At 36.5% G+C, this 21,492-nt stretch overlaps 1 protein-coding gene across 8 annotated transcripts in view; it reads left to right on the top strand.

Annotated features, from left to right (window-relative positions):
* CDK14 (cyclin dependent kinase 14) overlaps positions 1 to 21,492 on the top strand; it is a 633,696-nt gene that overhangs the window by 154,427 nt on the left and 457,777 nt on the right. For all 8 annotated transcript variants that reach the window (XR_009260494.1, XM_058725143.1, XM_058725146.1 and 5 more), the window contains one exon: positions 7,704 to 7,949. Coding sequence is in view for 7 of the 8 variants with exons in the window: in XM_058725143.1 (XP_058581126.1) it covers positions 7,704 to 7,949 (246 nt within the window). In the remaining variant the exon portion in view is untranslated. The remainder of the gene's footprint in view (positions 1 to 7,703; positions 7,950 to 21,492) is intronic.

Below are 21,492 nucleotides of genomic sequence, written 5' to 3'. Positions count from 1 at the left end.
TATTAGAGCATGCTGTGTTGCTGCTCTTTCTACACTTGTGCTGCCTAGGGCTCCACAGACTCTGGCCAATCATTCCTGTTTTTGGGGTACAGTTCCTACTTTTTCTAGCACCAGTTGCCTTACTCCTTAATGCAGTTCCATGTATTAAAACCAACCATATCCTATTATATTCATGCTTCTTTTATTTTATAACTGCCCTTTGCCCTTTATATTAACTTCCCTCTTTTGAAATCATATTGAACTCATGGTCTTCCAATAACTCAGCTTGTTCCACTTAACCATAATTTTATTTTTCTGGTGCTGGGCAAATACATAACCACCATTTGGCTATTAGGAATCCCTATAGGCAGACTCCTTTGTCCCTTCTAGCATTGCCCATGACATTTCTAAAAGGATCCTAGTTTTCTGGTAACAGCTGGATATTTCACATCTGTTTTGTGTTTCCTACCCTGTGAACTAGAGTCAGGTTACTTTTCAAGGATTCCTCTTTTTTCATAGTGAAGAATTGGAACATAGACCAAAATCTGGACACTAGGGGTACACATGAAAGTTAGTAAGGCTTCAAAGAGCTACTGTTTGGTCGTTGGAAAACTCTGCCTTTTTGAGGTTATAGAACAGTTCCCATTGATTTTTCCCAATTTGACCTATCATGCTTCTGTCCTTGATTTTTGTTATAGTGTCAGATTATGTGTATCATCAAGACTTTCTACTGCACTGACCATAAGCATTTTGTTGAGGGAACAAAGTGATTCTATTTGGTAGGGGGAATGTTTATTTAGATTGCTGAGAGGCTGTAGAAGGAATCAGATGAAGACTTGCGCAGTAGCACCTGTGTATAATCTGACTTCTAGAATGTTCTTTCATTGCTAGTACTCTTCTCTTCACATAACCTGGGTTCTTCAATAATTTTATTCAATGAGCTGCCAGAAATTGCAGCTTTCTAGGGGAAATGAGTACTATTCTTAGTTCATCTTGCCTGCATCTTTCTCTAGACCTAACCCTTTCCTCTTTTGGGGGTCTGCAGGGTGAGTCGCCTGACAAGCTCATGAGGTCAACAAGGCTGGTTCCCTATATCTTTATGAAGGATCTGGATCCTACTTTCTTTTCTGCTTGTGGTTAACAGAGGTAGCTAGATCACGTTTAAGTTGTTTGTCCCAAATGTTGGAAACTTGAAACTTTTCCAGAGCGGTCACTCTGCCCTATGTGGAAAATTCAAGTATAGATTACTTTCCTGGATGAAGATACATGTACAAAGCAGGTGCTGATAATGATGTTATTCACATAAACCCCAGGCAAAATGGAGACCAAGATTAATTGTGTATAAACTTAATTATGTAGAGAACTTGTTTGTGGATGTTATAATGCTGATGGAGTTACATCCTGCAGAAAACTCGTGATATATGGTCATTTACTGATAGTAGTCATAAGAATCATCACTTATTTTCTCCTGAATCTGATACAGTATATCAAATTCAGGAAATGGTATCTGCGACATGTTCCTAAGAACATTCTACTCAAATATCAAAGTACTTTAAACAATTTCAGTAAAGTAAGCATATTAGTTTTCTATTGCTGTGTAACATATCACCACAAACTTACTACCTTCTTAGCTCAGTTTCTGTAGTCCAGGAGCAACACGGCTGGTTTTTCTGCCCTTGGGCTCACTCAAAATCAAGATGTTGGGCATGGTTGTAGTTCTTACCTGGGGCTCACGATCCTCTCAATCCCTGTTGTTGGCAGAAATAATTTTCTTGTGGTTATAACAGGAGCACAGTCCCCATTTTCCTGCTAGTTGTTAGCCAGCGAGCACTCTCAGCTCTTAGAGGCTGCTCACAGTGCTGTGCCGTGTGGTCTCCGTTTCAGTTCAAGGCATGAAATGTTTGCTTTCTTCCAGGATGCCCACATCACATCTCTCTTTTTCTTCGGCAACTAGCTGGAGAAAACTCTCTGCTTTAAAAAAATTTTTTTTAATGTTTTTATTTATTTTTGAGACAGAGAGAGGCAGAGCATGAGCAGGGGAGGGACAGAGAGAGAGGGAGACACAGAATCAGAAGCAGGCTCCAGGCTCTGAGCTGTCAGCCCAGAGCCCGACGCAGGGCTCGAACTCACAGACTGTGAGATCATGACCTGAGCCGAAGCCGGACGCTCAACCGACTGAGCCACCCAGGCGCCCCGAAAACTCTCTGCTTTTAAAGAGCTTGCCTCACTAGGTCAGGCCCACTCAGGATAATCTCTCGTTTGCCATATCACACAATATAATCATGGGAGTGATCTCATCATAGTCACACTCAAAAGGGAGGGGATTATTCAAAGGTGAGAGACATTGCGTTTAGGGTATAGTCATGAGCATAGCTGCCTTCCAAAGGTGAGGGACATTAAGTGTCATTTTAAAATTCTGTCACAATGAGCTTGTAGTTAAAAAAATCTTTTGTTAATACATTTTATGCATATACATGTATGTTTATTATTTTTCCTGTCAGGACTGCTGTCTTTCTGACAATAGCTTTTAAATAATAAATGTTTCAGAGATTCGGTACTTTTAGCAACAGAGCCAGACTATTTCTTTGACTCAACTTTCTTAGATCTGGTGATAATTAGACAGAACCTTATTGAGCTTTCTTGTGGGCCAGGCACCAGGTGAGGCACTGTAGGAAAAGGGTGCAGTAATGTAGACAACATTCTTGCCCGCATGGAACTGGATAAGAAGATAGTGAGCCTCAAATGTGTTCTGCTGATGGGATACCTGGAAAATATGGTACTCTGCAAACCACGATGGGATACTGAAATATTTAAAATTATCATATGAACTACAAACTAACTAGCAAGAAATTATATTATGAATGTAGTAAATAAAATCACAACCATAGGCATGTTTCCACATAAGTATACTATTTCCAAGTAGTTTATTTTATGTTAATGATAGTTTCTACTTGTATTTTGTTGTTTGTTAGTAGATGACAAAAATGATAAATGTGAAGTGCTTAAGAATGTGGGAAATATTTCAGTTCAGAAAATTTTGTTGAAATAACTTTTTCCTTGGGGCACGTGGGTGGCTCAGTGATTGTGACTCAGAAAGTGATCTCTGGGTTATTGAGATCAAGTCCCATGTCAGGCTCTGACAGCATGGAGACTGCTTGGGATTCTCTCTCCCTCTTTCTCTGCCCCTTTCCCACTTGCCTCTCTCTCTCTCTCTATCTCTCTCTCTCTTTCTTTCAAGATAAATAAATAAACTTAAAAAAGGAATACTTTTTCATCTTAAAAATTAGGAAAAGGCTGCCACTCTTTTCTTTTAATGGTAGAATACTTTAGAGAGGCTGGTTTTCCTAGGGGCATAGGTCACACTGATGTTTACAATTATCAAGTATGTTATAGTTATATCTATAAAATGAGAGGCTACCTGACTGAACATATAAATAAATGTAGGACCCTTGATATAAAATATGAGGAAGGAGATAAGACCTTACTTGCAGTAGATTCTCTAACAATTTCTCTTATTTAAATTGTATAGACTCAGAGAATTTATCGAGATTTCCAGTCGGAGTCCCTCTGTCTCCTAAACTTCACAAGTAATCTTGTGAGTCTAAGCTTTGTAAGAACTGGTAGCACAAAAAGCAGCAAATGACAGGTTTATATGAGTTTATGCAGTTTCATGAACTTGTTAAGAATTAAGTTTATTCTTTCAACTTTGATGGTGCCCTTAGAACTCTTCTTTCTTCTGCTGACATGATGAAGTGACATTTGTCGTTTAGCCTTTGCTAATATTTGTTGCTGTGGCTGTGTTGGTCTCCATGTGTTACCAATTTTTACAGCATAAAGTTCCCCCCTATATCTAGAAAAAGGTTTTCACATATTTTCCTATATAGAGAAAAGCTAATATTCTATGTGATAAAATATATTTTACTAAGATAATTCAAGGACCTTGAATAAAAAGTAGAATATTGGGTTAAATGGAATGCAGGGTGAGCTCTGTAGTCTCATTTTGCAAAAGTAGGAGATGTTTCTGTGGCACTCTGCTTCCTGGTGCTATCTTCAAGGATAGAGTTGGAGTTCAAATATAGTCACCATTTTCCTGTTATCCGTGTATCAATTCAGTCCACATGTACATCTTTTTATATTATCATTTTATATACATTCCTTACCTCATTTGCTTTATATATGCATATGTAAATCTCCTTTTAAGTTAAGTAAGAAACTGGTAATATTTTATGGCTGAAACAGAGATTAGCTTCTTCCTGAAAGTGTCACAGTCAGTTGAAAGACCCATGAATTGGTTTCTTTTCCTTTTTTCTTTACTCCTCTCAGCCATGTTTTGTAAGTTCTGTATATAGATCCTGCACACATTTTGTCAGAATTATCACTAAATCTGTCTTAAGTCTTTCTAAGACATCTTCAACAGTTTTATGATGATATCCTTCTCATTTGACTTAATTAAAATTCAACCTGTGCTTTGCAGTTAAGATATACTTGTAGGATAGAGCTGATGCTTAAGATTTAATTAAACTTTTTTTTTGTTTGTTTAAAAAATTTTAAGAAAGGGCATAATTTAGTTAAACATACCTTCCTACTTTAGCAGTTTTCAAAAATAAACATTGCCAGATATGTTTATTATGCAATTCAAACAGTACAGGGTCTATAAATAATTAGTAATCTTACCCTTTACCAATTTAGTTCCATATGTCTAGAGGTATCTTATGTTAACAGTTTTGGTGTTTTCTTCTGTACCCTTTACTGTGCTCATACATACATATACATATATTTGTATCTAGATCTGTACTTGTGTGTCTTCATATATATCTCTATCTGTATCTATCTGTATCTATTCACACACTAGACACATGTGCTCCTCATATGGAATCATCCTATATATAACACTCAAATACTTTGAATTTTTCTTTTTAATTGTCCAGGGTTTTCTTAAATGTCTTCTGTTTTCTTGATTTTTAAAATAAAGACATGGAGACTTTTCTTTTTTTTTTTTTTTTTTTTTTTTTTTTTTTTTTTTTTTTAATAATTTTAGCTACTTTATTAAAAAATTTTTTTTAAGTTTATTTATTTATTTATTTATTTTTTTTTATTTTTATTTTTTATTTTTTATTTTTTTTTATTTTTTAATATATGAAATTTACTGTCAAATTGGTTTCCATACAACACCCAGTGCTCATCCCAAAAGGTGCCCTACTCAATACCCATCACCCACCCTGCCCTCCCTCCCACCCCCCATCAACCCTCAGTTTGTTCTCAGTTTTTAACAGTCTCTTATGCTTTGGCTCTCTCCCACTCTAACATCTTTTTTTTTTTTTTTCCCTTCCCCTCCCCCATGGGTTTCTGTTACGTTTCTCAGGATCCACATAAGAGTGAAACCATATGGTATCTGTCTTTCTCTGTATGGCTTATTTCACTTAGCATCACACTCTCCAGTTCCATCCACGTTGCTACAAAAGGCCATATTTCATTCTTTCTCATTGCCACGTAGTATTCCATTGTGTATATAAACCACAATTTCTTTATCCATTCATCAGTTGATGGACATTTAGGCTCTTTCCATAATTTGGCGATTGTTGAGAGTGCTGCTATAAACATTGGGGTACAAGTGCCCCTATGCATCAGTACTCCTGTATCCCTTGGATAAATTCCTAGCAGTGCTATTGCTGGGTCATAGGGTAGGTCTATTTTTAATTTTTTGAGGAACCTCCACACTGCTTTCCAGAGCGGCTGCACCAATTTGCATTCCCACCAACAGTGCAAGAGGGTTCCCGTCTCTCCACATCCTCTCCAGCATCTATAGTCTCCTGATTTCTTCATTTTGGCCACTCTGACTGGCGTGAGGTGGTATCTGAGTGTGGTTTTGATTTGTATTTCCCTGATGAGGAGCGACGTTGAACATCTTTTCATGTGCCTGTTGGCCATCCGGATGTCTTCTTTAGAGAAGTGTCTATTCATGTTTTCTGCCCATTTCTTCACTGGGTTATTTGTTTTTCGGGTGTGGAGTTTGATGAGCTCTTTATAGATTTTGGATACTAGCCCTTTGTCCGATGTGTCATTTGCAAATATCTTTTCCCATTCCGTTGGTTGCCTTTTAGTTTTGTTGGTTGTTTCCTTTGCTGTGCAGAAGCTTTTTATCTTCATAAGGTCCCAGTAATTCACTTTTGCTTTTAATTCCCTTGCCTTTGGGGATGTGCCGAGTAAGAGATTGCTACGGCTGAGGTCAGAGAGGTCTTTTCCTGCTTTCTCCTCTAAGGTTTTGATGGTTTCCTGTCTCACATTCAGGTCCTTTATCCATTTTGAGTTTATTTTTGTGAATGGTGTGAGAAAGTGGTCTAGTTTCAACCTTCTGCATGTTGCTGTCCAGTTCTCCCAGCACCATTTGTTAAAGAGACTGTCTTTTTTCCATTGGATGTTCTTTCCTGCTTTGTCAAAAATGAGTTGGCCATACGTTTGTGGGTCTAGTTCTGGGGTTTCTATTCGATTCCATTGGTCTATGTGTCTGTTTTTATGCCAATACCATGCTGTCTTGATGATGACAGCTTTGTAGTAGAGGCTAAAGTCTGGGATTGTGATGCCTCCTGCTTTGGTCTTCTTCTTCAAAATTACTTTGGCTATTCGGGGCCTTTTGTGGTTCCATATGAATTTTAGGATTGCTTGTTCTAGTTTCGAGAAGAATGCTGGTGCAATTTTGATTGGGATTGCATTGAATGTGTAGATAGCTTTGGGTAGTATTGACATTTTGACAATATTTATTCTTCCAATCCATGAGCAGGGAAAAGACATGGAGACTTTTCACAGCAAGAAAAAAAAAAACCTTTAAAAGCAGTTTCAGAGTTGCCTTTTCTCTAGAGAGAACAAGAGAGTTTACCTAGCTTCACAAACAAGCCAGAAGCCATAAAGTTATTTAATAAGAACAACAAAGTCTTCAGAGTATAGGAAGAATAAAAGGTTTAGAACATAAAGTGGAAAACAATGGGGCAAAAGTTAGAGAAACTAAAATAAATTGAGAGAGTAGGGCAGGCAGGGTAGGAAGAGAGTGAGGGAAGTTGGGAAGCAAGTAGGGGTCTTGTGGATTTTGAAATGAAAGTTATTCCGTGTTTCTCTTTTATAGTATTATTTCTTTGCATCCATTAGTTTTGATATTAGAAAAAAAACACTGTTTTCAATTTTTCAACATCTCTAACCATTAGTTCTTTTATATGCTCAAGTTTTAGATTCCAGTTTGGAGATGAATTTAGGATGGGGACAGATGTACTTTTGAAAAACATGATGACCTTTTTCTCTAGCTGTGTTAGCTGCTTCTATGATGACCCATCAGTTAAAATGCCCATCTAATTTCTCTCAACTGATTTTTTTAAAAAACAATTATTATTAAGGCAAGTTGTCCAACTTCCTAATGATTCAGAGTAATCCCACTTGCAGGCAGATGGTAAAACATGTGATGGGGTTCAAGAACCTTCTTAGGTCACTAGTAGTCTGAACCTTAAGCTTCTCATTTTATGGATAGCATTTTTAGTGTCTGCCCTAAATGAATATAAGCATAATGATTATGAAGAATTTTTCATATTGGGATTTAAGCTGGTATAGTTTTTAGAATGTGGCCTTTCTGGGTATTTCCTGAAATGGAAATTGGCATGCTTTCTAGAATAATAAATTGCGTGTTTAGTGATATTAAAATTTCAGTGGAGAGTTCTGAATTTGTTTTTCTTCTTTCCTAGATATGTGTCACAAAGATGTCTACACGGAACTGCCAGGGAATGGACTCAGTGATCAAACCCCTGGACACAATTCCTGAGGATAAAAAAGTCAGGGTTCAGAGGACACAGAGCACCTTTGACCCATTTGAGAAACCAGCTAATCAAGTAAAGAGGGTGCATTCCGAGAACAATGCTTGCATTAACTTCAAGTCCTCCTCCACTGGCAAAGAGTCACCAAAAGTTAGGCGGCACTCCAGCCCCAGCTCGGTAAGGACAGTCTTCTTTATCAGCAGGGAAACTGCAGTATCCGTCTTAGAGTTGTACCTTGCTGTGCTGGAAGAGGGCAAGAGGCTTTATCAGTGCATGATTATGCATTCTCTCACAGGGTGGTTTAATGTTTTGGGGGAGAGAGAGAGCACGCAATCTATATACAGACTCTTTATTCATAAGGACCCAGCAGGCAAATGACAGATGATTCAACTTATTTTTGGAAAATTCTTTTTTTTTTCCTAGTTGTTTCCAGGTAGAGGAATTTGTAATTAAAGATCCTTTGCTATTTCAAACCCTTGCAAAGGATATTGAACTTCCCTGTTTTTGTGGGCAGTAAAGATAGATTTAAGTTTGGCAAATTCACAAATGGCAAAGAATGTCACTTCAGAATTCGTGTTAAATTTTGTTCACTTGTCTTATACGAGTTTGTTTTCAGTGCAAATATTTTAAAATTTAAGAGGTAGATGTTGAAATTGATCTTTTAAAAAAAATGTTTATTTTGAGAGACACAAAGAGAGAGGGCACTAGCAGAGGGAAGGGGAGAGAGAGAGGGAGAGAGAATCCCAAGCAGGCTTCACTCTGTCAGCACAGAGCCCGATGTGGGGCTCTGTCTTGCAAACTGTGAGATCACAGCCTGAGCCTAAATCAGGAGTCGGGCATTTAACCAACTGAGCCCCCCAACACCCCAAAATTGATCTTCTTAAAGAGAAATCCTATTCATCATATTGAAATTTTCTAAACTCACACTGTATTAAGGCAAGTCCTGCCTTTAGACTTAAGGAGGTATAATGTTTTGAGGTGAATGCTGCTTTTTGACTGTAAAATATTTACTGAAACTTATATTCCCAAAACTGGCCTGTGTTTAACCTTCTAAAAAACCTTATGATCTTTTAAAATTAAGTAGTTTTCAGGTGTGCATGGGTGGCTTAGTTGACTAAGCGTCCTATTCTTGGTTTCGTCTCAGGTTATGATCTCAGTTTGTGAGTTCGAGACCCATGTCAGGCTCTGTGCTGGCAGTGCAGAGCCCACTTGGGATTCTCTCTTTTCCTCTCTCTCTGCCCCTCCTCCACTTGTGCTCCCTCCCTCCCTCCCTCCCTCCCTCTCTAAATAAATATCAAAAAATTTTTAAAATTAATTTTCGAATTTAACTTACAGTTAAGAACCTTTGAGTGATGTTCTAACAGTTTAAAAGCTAAGAGGAGAATGCTAAGAGAATTTTGATTCTATCATCTTGCTAAGAACGATACCATTTCACAAATATTAAATATTAAATTTGATGAGGGTAAAACAGAGCCAGAAATGTCAACTGCTAGGAAAGTATTGACACTTGTGTGACACTGCACAAATCTTGTCACATTTTGTGTTAATGAAGCTGAAATAAATACTATCAATGCAGCATTTGTTAGGATCATTGATTATCTGTTTGTTTGTTTTTTTCCCTCAAACTGGCCTGTGAGTGCAAGGTAACATCTATCTAGGTCATAGATATATCCCTAACTCCTGGGAGAACTTTTAGTGGCATTTAGAAGGAATGAAAGAACTTGTTGAAAATGATTAAGCCTATGTTATGGAAAGAGAATTATATGTGTTTTACTCTATAGTTATCTTCATGCTATTACATGTCAGGGCACCTGGGTGGCTCAGTCAGTTAAACATCCGCCTCTTGATTTCAGCTCTGGTTGTGATCTCATGATTTGTGAGATTGAGTCCTGTGTCAGGCTCCGCACTCTCAACACGGAGCCTGCTTGAGATTCTCTCTCTCCCCCTCTCTCTCTGTTTCTCCCCCACTCATGTGTGTTCTCTTTCAAAATATATAAATAAGCATTAAAAAGTATTATTATATGTCAGCCTTTAAATGGTGTATAGAAACTGGCATTTTTAGATATTGCAATGTGGCATATTTATACTAAAAAATTATTTCCTGTTTACCTGAAATTTAAATTTAACTAGTTGTCCTGTATTTTATCTGTAATACTAGTTATAATCTACTGGTAAGTTACTTCTTTTGTTGCTCAGATTCTTCCTACTTTAGTCATTGGGAACTCATTTAGGTTGGGTCCTGTGTCCTTTTGAGATGTCTTCATCCCTCTGTTTTTTGAATACTTCCTTACTTTCTGATCCTACAAGACACTTTTGACTTATATTGTATTTTCCCAGCCCCAGACCTAAAACTAGCCATTCTCCAAAGAATCTCAGTTCCTTTTACTGGAAAGTGGTATTTAGAAACCAAGATGTGGGTGCTGGGTATGCTTGTTGCTACTAGGGGTCATGTGGTTTTAGAAGTCATTGTGTCTGTTGCACTATGAATGATAACAATGGAGTTTCAATATTTTTAATATTTAATAAGGAATTAATTTCAATTCTTATTAAGGAAAGTTGAGTCTTGCTTAATGCTTCTGGTATCTCTTTCTCTCTAAAGCTAAATTTTATCTTTATTAAAGTAATGCTTGAACATAGCTTAAAAGATCAAATAGAGGAGTCTGGGAGTATTGCAGTGGAATAGATTTTGAACTCCTCTTGTGATTGGAACAACGAGTAGAGTAAAACCAAAACCAGTGGATAATGACAACAAATACAGGTGAAAATGTAACTCATGAACCTCAAAATAGGAGTGAGGGGAACACATTAATAGTTTTCAGAACTGCGTGGCATCAGAAAGTGTGAGATTGGAAGCTCAGGGAAAGCTGTGTCAGAGAAAGCCCCCATTACTGTTATGATCAGGTACACACTGCAGCTTGTTGGGTCATTCTTAGGACAGTGATAGCAGCAACTGGGAGGGACTTGGATTGCTTCTGTGAGTAGATGAATGCAAGGAGACCATGGTGGTCTACTGATATTAGAGTGGTCTGCTGGCTTTTTTGTGACTTCTCTAGAAAGCCAAATTGAAGCACCTTTCCAGGACAGATCCCTGTACTGAATAGAAGTGTTGAAGTAGACTTCTGTGCAGGTCACGTTCAACAGGGACAGAGGAAATGGATGATCCAGAATGACGTGTTGGGGCAAAACAGATGGGGGAAGAGTGTGTGCTAGATTTTCTTAGTTTTTTTAACTTCATAAAAAAGATGAAAGAACTTTATTCTAGGAAGCTAGAAAAGGTATCTTGGCCACACCCCTATCTTAAACTACTGAACAGTTCATTTTGCTAAAACTAGCCAATAGAAAAATTATTGGTTAAATCCCATACAAAACTATGAAAAAAAAAAAAAAAGAAAAAAGAGCAGAGTAACATGTTTACAGATAATGAAAGCAACCTAGGAGGTGAAATTATCTTTTTTTGCAGATTTTTGATGACATATCTGGAAAGTCCAAAGGAATCAATGGAAATACTCTAAGCAATTGGAAAAATTAGAGATATGATGTTATAAATTAACATACGAAACCCAAGAGAAATCTTTATAAAAACAAGAATCATTGTTGAAAACTGGTAAAAAAGCAAATGACTAAGCATTTATTTTCTGTGATTCCTATATAAAATTTACCTCAAATTTACCTAGTTTTGATGGGGGAGGGTGAATTTCTCTTTTAGAAATAATCCCACTAATAAATAAAGAAAGGATCGTGTCTTTAGGAATCACAATTTGGTAATCCCTGACAAGTTAATATATATAGGTAATGATTGTCAATACCTACTAACATCACCAAAAGAGAGACAGCCAAACATTATGATGTCCTAGTGGAAGTTAACACAAAACACCAACAAAATTAAACCTGAATCTGAACAAGCCTCTAGATTTGGGAGAGGATTTTCTCTGCTATGTCTTATCCCCAAATATATTTCCTCTACTTTTTGGCTTTTAATAAGTAGTATTTGCCATCTTATGATGCTATAAATGCTGTTCATAGCAAGACAACATGATATACTATGATTAAATTTCCTTCCTTGAATAACTTTTTTTTTAATGTTTATTTTTGAGAGAGTGCAAGTGGGGGATGGGCAGAAATGGGGGATAGAGAATCCAAAGTGGGCTCTGCGCTGACAGCAGTGAGTCTGATGTGAGTGAGGCTTGAATTCATGAACCCTGAGATCATGACCTGAGCCAAAGTAGGATGCTCAACCTACTGAGCACCCTAGGTGACCCTTGAATAACTTTTTTTTTAAGTTTATTTATTCTGAGTGAGAGAGAGAGAAAGCAAGAGGGGGAGAGGCAGAGTCCCAAGCAGGCTTCGTGCTGTTAGTGCAGAGCCTGACTCAGGGTTCAGTCTTACCATACATGTGATCATGACCTGAGCTGAAATTAAGAACGGGACGCTCATCCAACTGAGCCACCCAGCCAGGCTGTTCCATGAATAACTTTTTAAAATTTATTTTTTCTTGACATATAGTTGTTCACACAATGTTACATTAGTTTTAGGTGTACAACAAAGTGATTCAACAACTCTATCCTTCTTTGCATAACTTTTAGATTTTCTTAGTCATAATTGCCTCCTATGAATTATTATAATTACAATCACAAATTGAGGTTCCAGACTATCTGGTAACATTATAAAACTTCTGAAACAAATCAGAATCAAGGAACCTGTCAGTTTTTCTTCCCCCTGAGATTGTCCTTGATGTTGTCATTCCTTCTAATCCAGTCTGGACTAGTTGATCTCCAAGCCTGCTGTCCTGAGGCTTCCCTTCACCATCTTCTTGAGAAGTTTCTTTTCCACCATTTTTGTGTTAAATACCTAAGCTCTGGGTTATATGTCTTGTTCTTGGTTTATGTCATTGCCATACACCTATGCTTTTATTCATACTTGGCAACTTGATTAATAATCTGTGTTTAGGATTCTAGCTTAGAAAATAAATTTTTTCATAGCCTTTTGAAGACATTGCTTTGTCCCTATATTGTTATTTAAAGCCATAGACTATTCTGATTCCTAATTCATTCTTTGTGATCTGCTTTTTTTCTTTATGGAAACTTCTAAGACTTTCCTTTCATCCCTGATGTGTACCTTTTTCTTGGGACTTAGGGGATCTTTTCAATTTTGAAATTAATTTCTTTGAATTTCAGAAAATATTGTTTTATTGTATATTCATTTTCTTTTTGATTTCCTCTGCTTTATGGATATTTAAAAAAATTTTAACACTTCAGTTAAATTTTTAATTGTTGCTGACATTTACTTCCAGAAGCTCTTTCTTATTCATATGTTCTTTTTAAAATCAACCTGTTCAGCGGCATCTGGGTGGCTTAGTTAAACATCCAACTTTGGCTCTGGTCATCTCACAGGTCATGGGTTCGAGCCCTGCATTGGGCTCTGTGCTGACAGCTCAGAGCCTGGAGCCTGCTTTGGATTCTGTGTCACCCCCTGTCTCTGCCCCTCCCCCTCTCATACTCTGTCTCTTTCTCTCTGAAAAATATACAAACATTAAAAAAATTTTTTTAATGAATCTGTTCTTTTTCAATGAATAATATGTTGCCTCATATGTTTTTGAAGATACTAAACATAGCTTAGAGAAATTTTGAGGAATTATTTTACTATACTTCCTGAATTATCTCCAGTTTCCTTTGAGTTCTTTGTTTCTGTTTGTTTGTTTTGGTCTCTGCCTTGCCTGTTAAGATTTTTAATTTTGGTGAGTCTAGATCATGCCTTTGGATAGAACTGTTGGCTGAGTTCATATTGTGAGTAATGTACAAACAAGTTGATAGGAAGTTCTTTGTGCCATTAGTGCTTGTCAACAGGCAGGGCTCAGCATAGGCAATAGCAGTAAAGACCTAGTCATTTCATAGGAAGGCTATCACATGTCAGGATCAATCCATCTTTCTCCTTGGCTGAGTAAACTTACAGATCTATTTTTTAGGATACAAAAGCCTAACTGCTATTTTTCTGAGATGTTCAAGTGTCTCCCAGTGTCTCCCAGTTCTGCACAGGCTGTCTTGTGCTTTGTTTTCATTCAATATGGCTCTTCATCCTGATTTCCACTGTGCTTGGTGTCTGTCCCAGTTCTGAGCCTGTCTGGTTCACCCTTTTCAGAGAATAAGCCTCTGCGGGGATCAGGGAAGGGCAGACACCTGATCCAGAAAGTCAAGTTCCTGGGAAAGGACCTGTTTCTTAAACTCATTCCAACTAAGCACTTTGTTTTTGGCCCCTCGTTAAAGTTCAGCTTCTAATTCTTGAGTGTTTCTGGAATTCTGGAGTATGAACTGAGTTTGTTCTTAATTGGTTTACGCCTTTGGTCATCGTCCTAGTCAGTGACCTACCATCCATTTGCCTCCAGTCTCCTAATTTTTGTTTGTATCTATCTTGTCTGCAATCTTCTTCTTACTATTCTGTTTGCCCTTGTGAGTTATAACTTGACTGTCAATTTAGTACAGATTGGTGAGGGGGAGAGATTAATACCTGTGTTAAAACTACTATGTTTAACTAGAAATTTATACCGATTCTCTCCTATTGTTAACTTCGTTTAGATTCTCTTTCCTGAGTTTCTTACTGGGCTTACCCTTTCCTGTTCTACCCTGGGAAGTCTTTCTTATATATCAGGCCACTTACTTTGTGTGGAAACTGCTTTGCTTCTTTTCTTTATAGGGGTTTTTGCCTCCATTCAATATGCCTTGGAGAAAATGTCTTTGTTCTTTTCTCCTCAAGCTGGAAATGGTTTCTTTTTCTCTTTAGAATGATGCTGTAATATTCTGTTTTATTCGGAGTCCTTTTTACCTACTACCTTTTTGTTCTCTCCCCTATTGCGATGGAAGAGGGTATTTTATGATACTGTCTCTCTCTCTCTCTCTCTCTCTCTCTCTCTCTCTCTCTCTCTCTTTTAAATGGAAAGACTATTTTCCTTTGGATTCTTCTTCATTGGGCAGAAAATGGAGGCAATAACAATTTTTGTGTTTTGCCACTTTATATGCCATCTGATAGTGTATGGGTTTGATTGTTTGACACCCACTGGCATGGGTTTTAGGGCAGATATTATTATAAAGATTTGTAAAGGCTGATAGGCATCAGAACACTCCCTTTACCCAAGAGCCAGCAGGTTTAATGCCATATCTTTATTTTATTGTTATTTTTTGAAGTATTAGTTATCTTGAATAGGCCTCAAGGGCACAGTTGAGAACGAGGGAGAAAGTGAACAGAAGTGGCATGGTGCTGAGCCTGTATTTTAGTGAGGAAAACAGGATACCATTCCTGTCTCTTGGAAATACTGTGGTAGATATATTGTGTAATGCCACGTCTTCCCAACTGGGTATATATCTCTGCACTGACATTACTGGTCATTGTCTATGTTAGGAATCATGACTGAAATCAAGAAGCCAAGAGGACCTTGACCACGGAGACCATCACATTCACCTGTACTTCCTGAATTTGTCTAGATAGTGGCACTTTAAAATTCAGGCAGGATCTAAAGAATGTGATTTTAATTGAATTGGTATCTTTCAAGAGGTAATTTGACAGATTTTATTTATTTCAGACATTAATCTTGAGTGCCCACTCTTCCTGGGTCTAGTCCCTGGGTAGCATTTAATACTGTCACTGACAAGACAAGCTTTCCTTCCCCTTTTCCTCCCACCTCCTCCAACCCAGCTGTGCTCCTCAATGGCTAGAGCTATTGGAAGTGCTATGGGACATTGCCTTTCTTGCTAGCCCAATTTAGAAGGGATTTCATTAAGCTGTGTTATCAAAAGCTAAGCTTAAAGAGAACATATTTTCAGAAATTCATATTTAGATTAAGGTCCTCTTTATATTCCACCAAGTCCTCCAAATTTGTCTCCTCCCATCTCCAGAAAAATCTATATCCCATGATAGGCCCAATCTGAAGAGAGGGGAAGAAGGTGCAAACATGAGAAACATGAGAGTCCTACTTTAGTTCTCAGGTGTTTATCCTTGGGGGGAGCGGGGGTGGGTCTTGGCATTGCCTTCTTCTTGTGGGGACTTGAACATTTCCAGATAGAACCAAGCCCCCTTGTCATGTTGTAACCACCTGTGGTGCTTGGATCTATCTCTCTGTGTGGCATCTAGATCTATTTTGTAACCAAGTTATCCATCAAGTGTGGATTACTTTAGTGTGACTGTGTAATAGGGCTAGAAATACAGGATGATAGAGCCTCTTTCTGAAATCAAAGGTAGAAAAAAAATGAGCAAAGGCATATTTCACTTGAAATTCTCATTTAACGAGGCTACGTGGTTCTGATTGAATCCTTCCCACCTTACCCTCACATCCACTCTCAAAATTATAGTATAATACAGTAGTAGTGCAGTGATTGTTATTGTGGTTTGCCTGCAATTTAGGGCATCATCAGTAATGCTAAGCAAGGGGTTATTTATGAAGGTTAAAATCATTTTCAGTGAATTCAGTATGAAATTCCAGACATCGTTATAGCCGTGTCATGGTGTCATTAGAATGAACATTGAAGTATTCTCATGCGGTTTATAAAAATATAGTTAAAAAACACATCCCTGCTTCTAGGAATGGGGTTTCAGTAGATGATAAATTCAAGAAGAATTTAATGCCTCTTCCATGAGAGTTAGGTCTCCATGGGAAGATTCTTCCAGTGCAGTAGTGGTAAAGAAAATAGGTTCTTGATTCTAATTAACTTGGTTTGAATTCTAGCTCTGCCATTAGCTGCAGGATGTTAGATGAATTATTTTACTTCTCCAGTCTTTAAATTGCTCATGTTCAAGTGAGGATACTAACAGAACCAACCTCAGGGTGGTGTTATAGGAATTAAAGTTAGATAATGTATTTGAAGTGATTAGCTCAAAGCCAGGCACATAGCAAACACTTGATATTAACTAGCTGTCACTGTAAATTACACAAACCATGAACTAGAGCTAGCAAGGGCCATGAGCATGTCCTTCATGGCAGGGTGGCAGACACCATTCAGCTGGAATATTATCTTCATTTTTTCATTATCTGTGCCAATGTTCCCCTCCACTGGTCCAGACAATTGATGGTCTCTGTACCTTTATTCTGTTAAAAAAATGTATTTATATTATTTCACTAAATTCCACATCTCTGTGAAGTTAGTATTGGTTGGTAATTGCTGATTAGCCCTCTGTATTTCCAATTCTCTAAAGTGCTATCTCAGGCCTGCACTCTAAGGATGTGATAAACAGAGAATAGTTGCCCCATAAAATTGTTTCTAATCCACTCATGCACCTGACAGCAAAGAGCCAAAGATAATATTTAGTACTAACTACATATTGGTTTGATCTAGCATCTTTACTTAAATATGATTTTAAAAAGTTGCAAGAAAAAAATAGACAAACCAAAGGCTTGAACTTTAATTATCAAATAAAATAAGACCGTTCCTTCAGAATTATTCTTAATTTCACTCATTTGATGGGAAGTATTTTATTATTGGCCTCTTTGATGACTTAGCAGTTGGATTCCTTATTTCTATGCATACTAATTAGAGATCAGAACGGTTCTGTTTACTTAAAATAGGGGATTGACTTTACAAGACTAAAGCTCAGACTATCTCATAGACATGGCCTATTCCATAGACCCGTTCTTTTGAAGATAGAAATGTTTAGAGAGACATTACATGTGAATGGAGCTATGAAGCTAGCATGATTGATCTTAGATTATAGTGTATTTCCACAATCTATCCATCAGTTTCACAGGGAAAATAACATTGATTGTCTTACCATCCAATGTGGCAAATATTAATTTTCTGCCATCACAGTATTAATAGGGTATACTTTCACCATGGCAGTTAATGCATCCAAATCCATTTAATTAAATAAATAGACCACTTTGTGCCATTAGCATCTTCTTTTACTTGATTTTTCTTATGGACAAATGAGGGTGTTTTTTTTGTTTTTGTTTTTGTTTTTTTTGAAAGTGTATTCTCTTTGTTTTTCTAATTTCCTCAATTCACTTTCTTTAAGTAGTACATTTAGTGTGATCTGTATCCGAAAACAATTACACCAGCTCTAATATATAAGACAGTTTATGGAGAATGAAATATATCATTTTTAGAAAATTATTTGTGCCTTTTCAGGAAGAGAAAATACTGACTTCACATTCTTGTACCAGTTTTGTGTGACTATGTCTTGTACTTGCTATAAGTACGCATTAGCAGTTTATCTCCTAATAGTAAAGAGGTAATTTTCTGCTGCTGCTTTTTTCTTTAACTTAGATTAGATTTATTCTTAAAGGAGCACAAAAGCAAACACAGACTTTTCATTCTAATTTTAAATAATTTAGAGTGGAACTGTGAACACAATATTTTCCCCATTGAAGATCATTTTATACTGAAGTTTAATATAGGTTTTAAAATTTCTATTTAAAACTTGGGCTCAGAAGGGTGATGATAAAGTGTGACATTCGCAAGCTGTTTCCCGGTGATGAAAAATGCATGAGAACATAACCCACACAGGACTAGTCAGGCGATTTTGAATGTAATTTTCCATTAAGTTTTACTTGATTCAGCTCAACACATGTTTATACCTTACAAGTTTCTTGAAGAAAAGAATACGTGGTCCGTTGTCTTTATTAATCCTCTCCTATTATGTCTAATTCATATTACTTTCAACCTTTCTTCTTGTGTGTTCATATATATGTACATTTTCTTGTATGTATTGATTTGGCTGTATTCCCTGGGCTTTAAAATGTCATGTCCTAAGTGCCACATATTTATTTATGAATTTTCAATTTTGATTTTCTTTTTAACTCACATGCCTAAAATATATGTTTCCCTTTGTTCTTAATTGCTAATTTTATTGCATTGTGTTTAGAAAAAGTAACTTAAAATGTTCCTGCAGTTTTAAATATTGATATTTTCTTTGTGGCTTAATCTATGGTCATTTTTTTATGAATTAAAATGTGTGCTTGAAAGGAATATATATTAATATGTGTATTAGATTAAAGTGGTAATTCTAATGTTCAAGCTTATAAATCCTTCATTTGTTTGCTTGCTTTGTTGATGTCTGAGTAATGTATGTTTGTTGCCAATTATCACTGTGAATTTGACAATTTCTCATTTTATTGCTATTAGCAGCTGTTTGATACGTTCCAAAACTATGTTAATTGACTCATACTCCTTCATGATTATTAAATTTCTTTGTGGATTCTAATATACATTTTTATGGGGTATACAACTTTAATCTATTTGTTGTTTTATGAATTCTATCTTGTTTGTCTTCATTATTGCTTTAATGCACTATTTTGTAAAATTACTTTTTTTTTTTTTTTTTTTGCTGTATTTTCCCTTTACTCCTTTATGTTCAGGTTTACTTATTTTAATTCTGTCTTTTCTGGAGAGCATATTGCTAGACTTTCTTTGTTTTTTTGGTCTGAAAAGTTTCTATTAAGAGAAGAAATTTGTTCATTTATGTTTATTGTAATCAAGGTTATTGGTTGATGTGATTGATATGTTTAGACTTAACCTTATTTTATGAATTTTTACTTAACGTGTTTTGTTCTTGAGCATCCCCCTCCTCTAACTTTCCACTTTTTACTCTCCTCCTCCTCCTCATTACATTGTGTTCTTCCATTCATTTGTCCCTAATTTGTTTGGGACTTGTAGGTCTTATTCATGTTATTTTTGTGATTATCTTTTAAGAGTTAAGAAACATACCAAAACATATGCATTTGGCATTACTCAGTATCTGCAGTCTGTTCAATTCAAGAAATCTCAACCTGCTGATGCTTCTTTTTTTCCCTAGTGTTCCTTGCCTTTCTGCACTTCCCCCATCATTCCAACTACGTCTTATATTGAGATAATACAGAATTTTATATCTAGATTTTTTTTCTGTAAGTGGTAAAATTGCAGCTTTTCCATCCCACTGAGAAGACTATTTTGAGTATATTGTTAGTGATCCAAAATCATTTTCACTGTTTATTTTGAAAATGTTGCTTAATTGTATTTTTGTAGTCATTATTGTGTGTTAAAATATCCTGGTTGGATAAATTTTCTATTTAGATGTAACCTCCCCCTAAACATTTCTGGGAGAATTCTGTTCAAACACAGACCATATCACTTTTCATGTATGTTGGTTCTTTTATTCACTGCCCATTGAATATTTGAATTCATTCATTAAATAAATCTCTAATTGTTTCTTCTTAAAGGATGTGATAGCTTCTGAAATCTCTTTGATGATACTGGTTATTTTTACTCAGAGTTATTCTTTGCAATGTCAACTATATTATCAGGGTTTTACTTTATCTGCCCATTGAATTTTATACCTTTTTTTTCCAAGGTGTTGGTTTTCCTGAAATGATTTGTGATTTTGGATTATATGCTCATTTTTGTGTTTGAGAATTGCTATCAGTTTGTTTTGTTTCCTGTAAATCATCTCTAGTGATTGTATGAGAGAGACAGGGATTATAGCTTGGGGATGGGGGAGATTGCCATCCTTTCTCTGGGTAATGGCTTCTTCAGTACTCTCTCTGCCTTTCTAGCCCAAATACCCACACTCTCAGCTGTCTCCTCTGTGCAAATTTCTGAGATTCGATAATCCCCTTAAGGTGCTTTTAATTCCTTTTATAATTATCATTTTCTGATATGTTTTGATATTACCTTTTTATAGTGATATTAAAATAATTGATAACTTGCCCCGTGGAGGACAACACTCCCCATTTCTTGCTGTCTGGTGAAAGTTGAGGCAGGAGCTGGGGACAGTAAGAGTGAGATTACTCACTCAGCACTTTTATGGTCTTGATGGGATGTACCATGCCTTGAGGAAGAATTATTTTGTTGCAGCTAAACCTTAAAGACTGGTTTATAATACATAAGACAGTTCCTTTTGTGTTAATGAGTAATATCTGAGTGATATGTCTTTGATTATCTGTTTGCATTATTGCTAAGAGATATTGGAGGAGCCTTTAAATGGCTGAATATTATACAGTCATGATTTGCAACAGGGGTCAGATAGTAAATAGTTTCAGTTTTGTTGGCTATATCATCTCTGTTGCAGCTGCGACTCTGTAATAGCTTGCAAGTCATAAGACTATGTGTATATGAACATGCATGAATGCACTCTAATAAACTTTGTGGACATTAAAATTTGATTTTCATATGTAGTCTTCTCATGCTATGAAATTTATTCTTCTTTTGACCACCACCCCCCCATTAAAAAGTAGAAACTTTTCTAAGTTTGTAAGATAAACAGGTGGTAGGTTGGATTAGCCAGCCCTAATTTAGAAGATTATATAATGACATGGAAAATACTCATAATATATCGAGTGGAAAAAACAGCAGATTACACTCAGTATGTATAGTGTAATCCTACTTTTATGTAATAAAGCAGTCTTTAGCACATAGTGCTGGAAGAAGAGGTATCAAAAAAATATATATATATCAAAAAAAATATATATATATATCTGTATATCGATATATATATATATATTGATATAATTTGTTGTCAAGTTGGCTAATATACAGTGTATACAGTGTGCTCTTGGTTTTGGGGGCAGATTCCCGTGATTCATCACTTACATACAACACCCAGTGCTCATCCCAACAAGTGCCCTCCTGTGAAATCCTGCCATTTGCAGCAACGTGGAGAGATGTCAAAATATTAACAGTGGTTCTGTCTTGGTGGATAGCTTATTTAAACTTTCTACCCTATGTTCTGTTCACCTGCATCTTCTGAGTTTTGTATCCTGAATAGA

The sequence above is a fragment of the Neofelis nebulosa genome, chromosome 4 (assembly GCF_028018385.1).
Source record: "Neofelis nebulosa isolate mNeoNeb1 chromosome 4, mNeoNeb1.pri, whole genome shotgun sequence".
NCBI lineage: Eukaryota > Metazoa > Chordata > Mammalia > Carnivora > Felidae > Neofelis > Neofelis nebulosa.
Note: the sequence above shows the minus strand (reverse complement) of the source record. Positions and strands in the feature narration are given on the sequence as shown.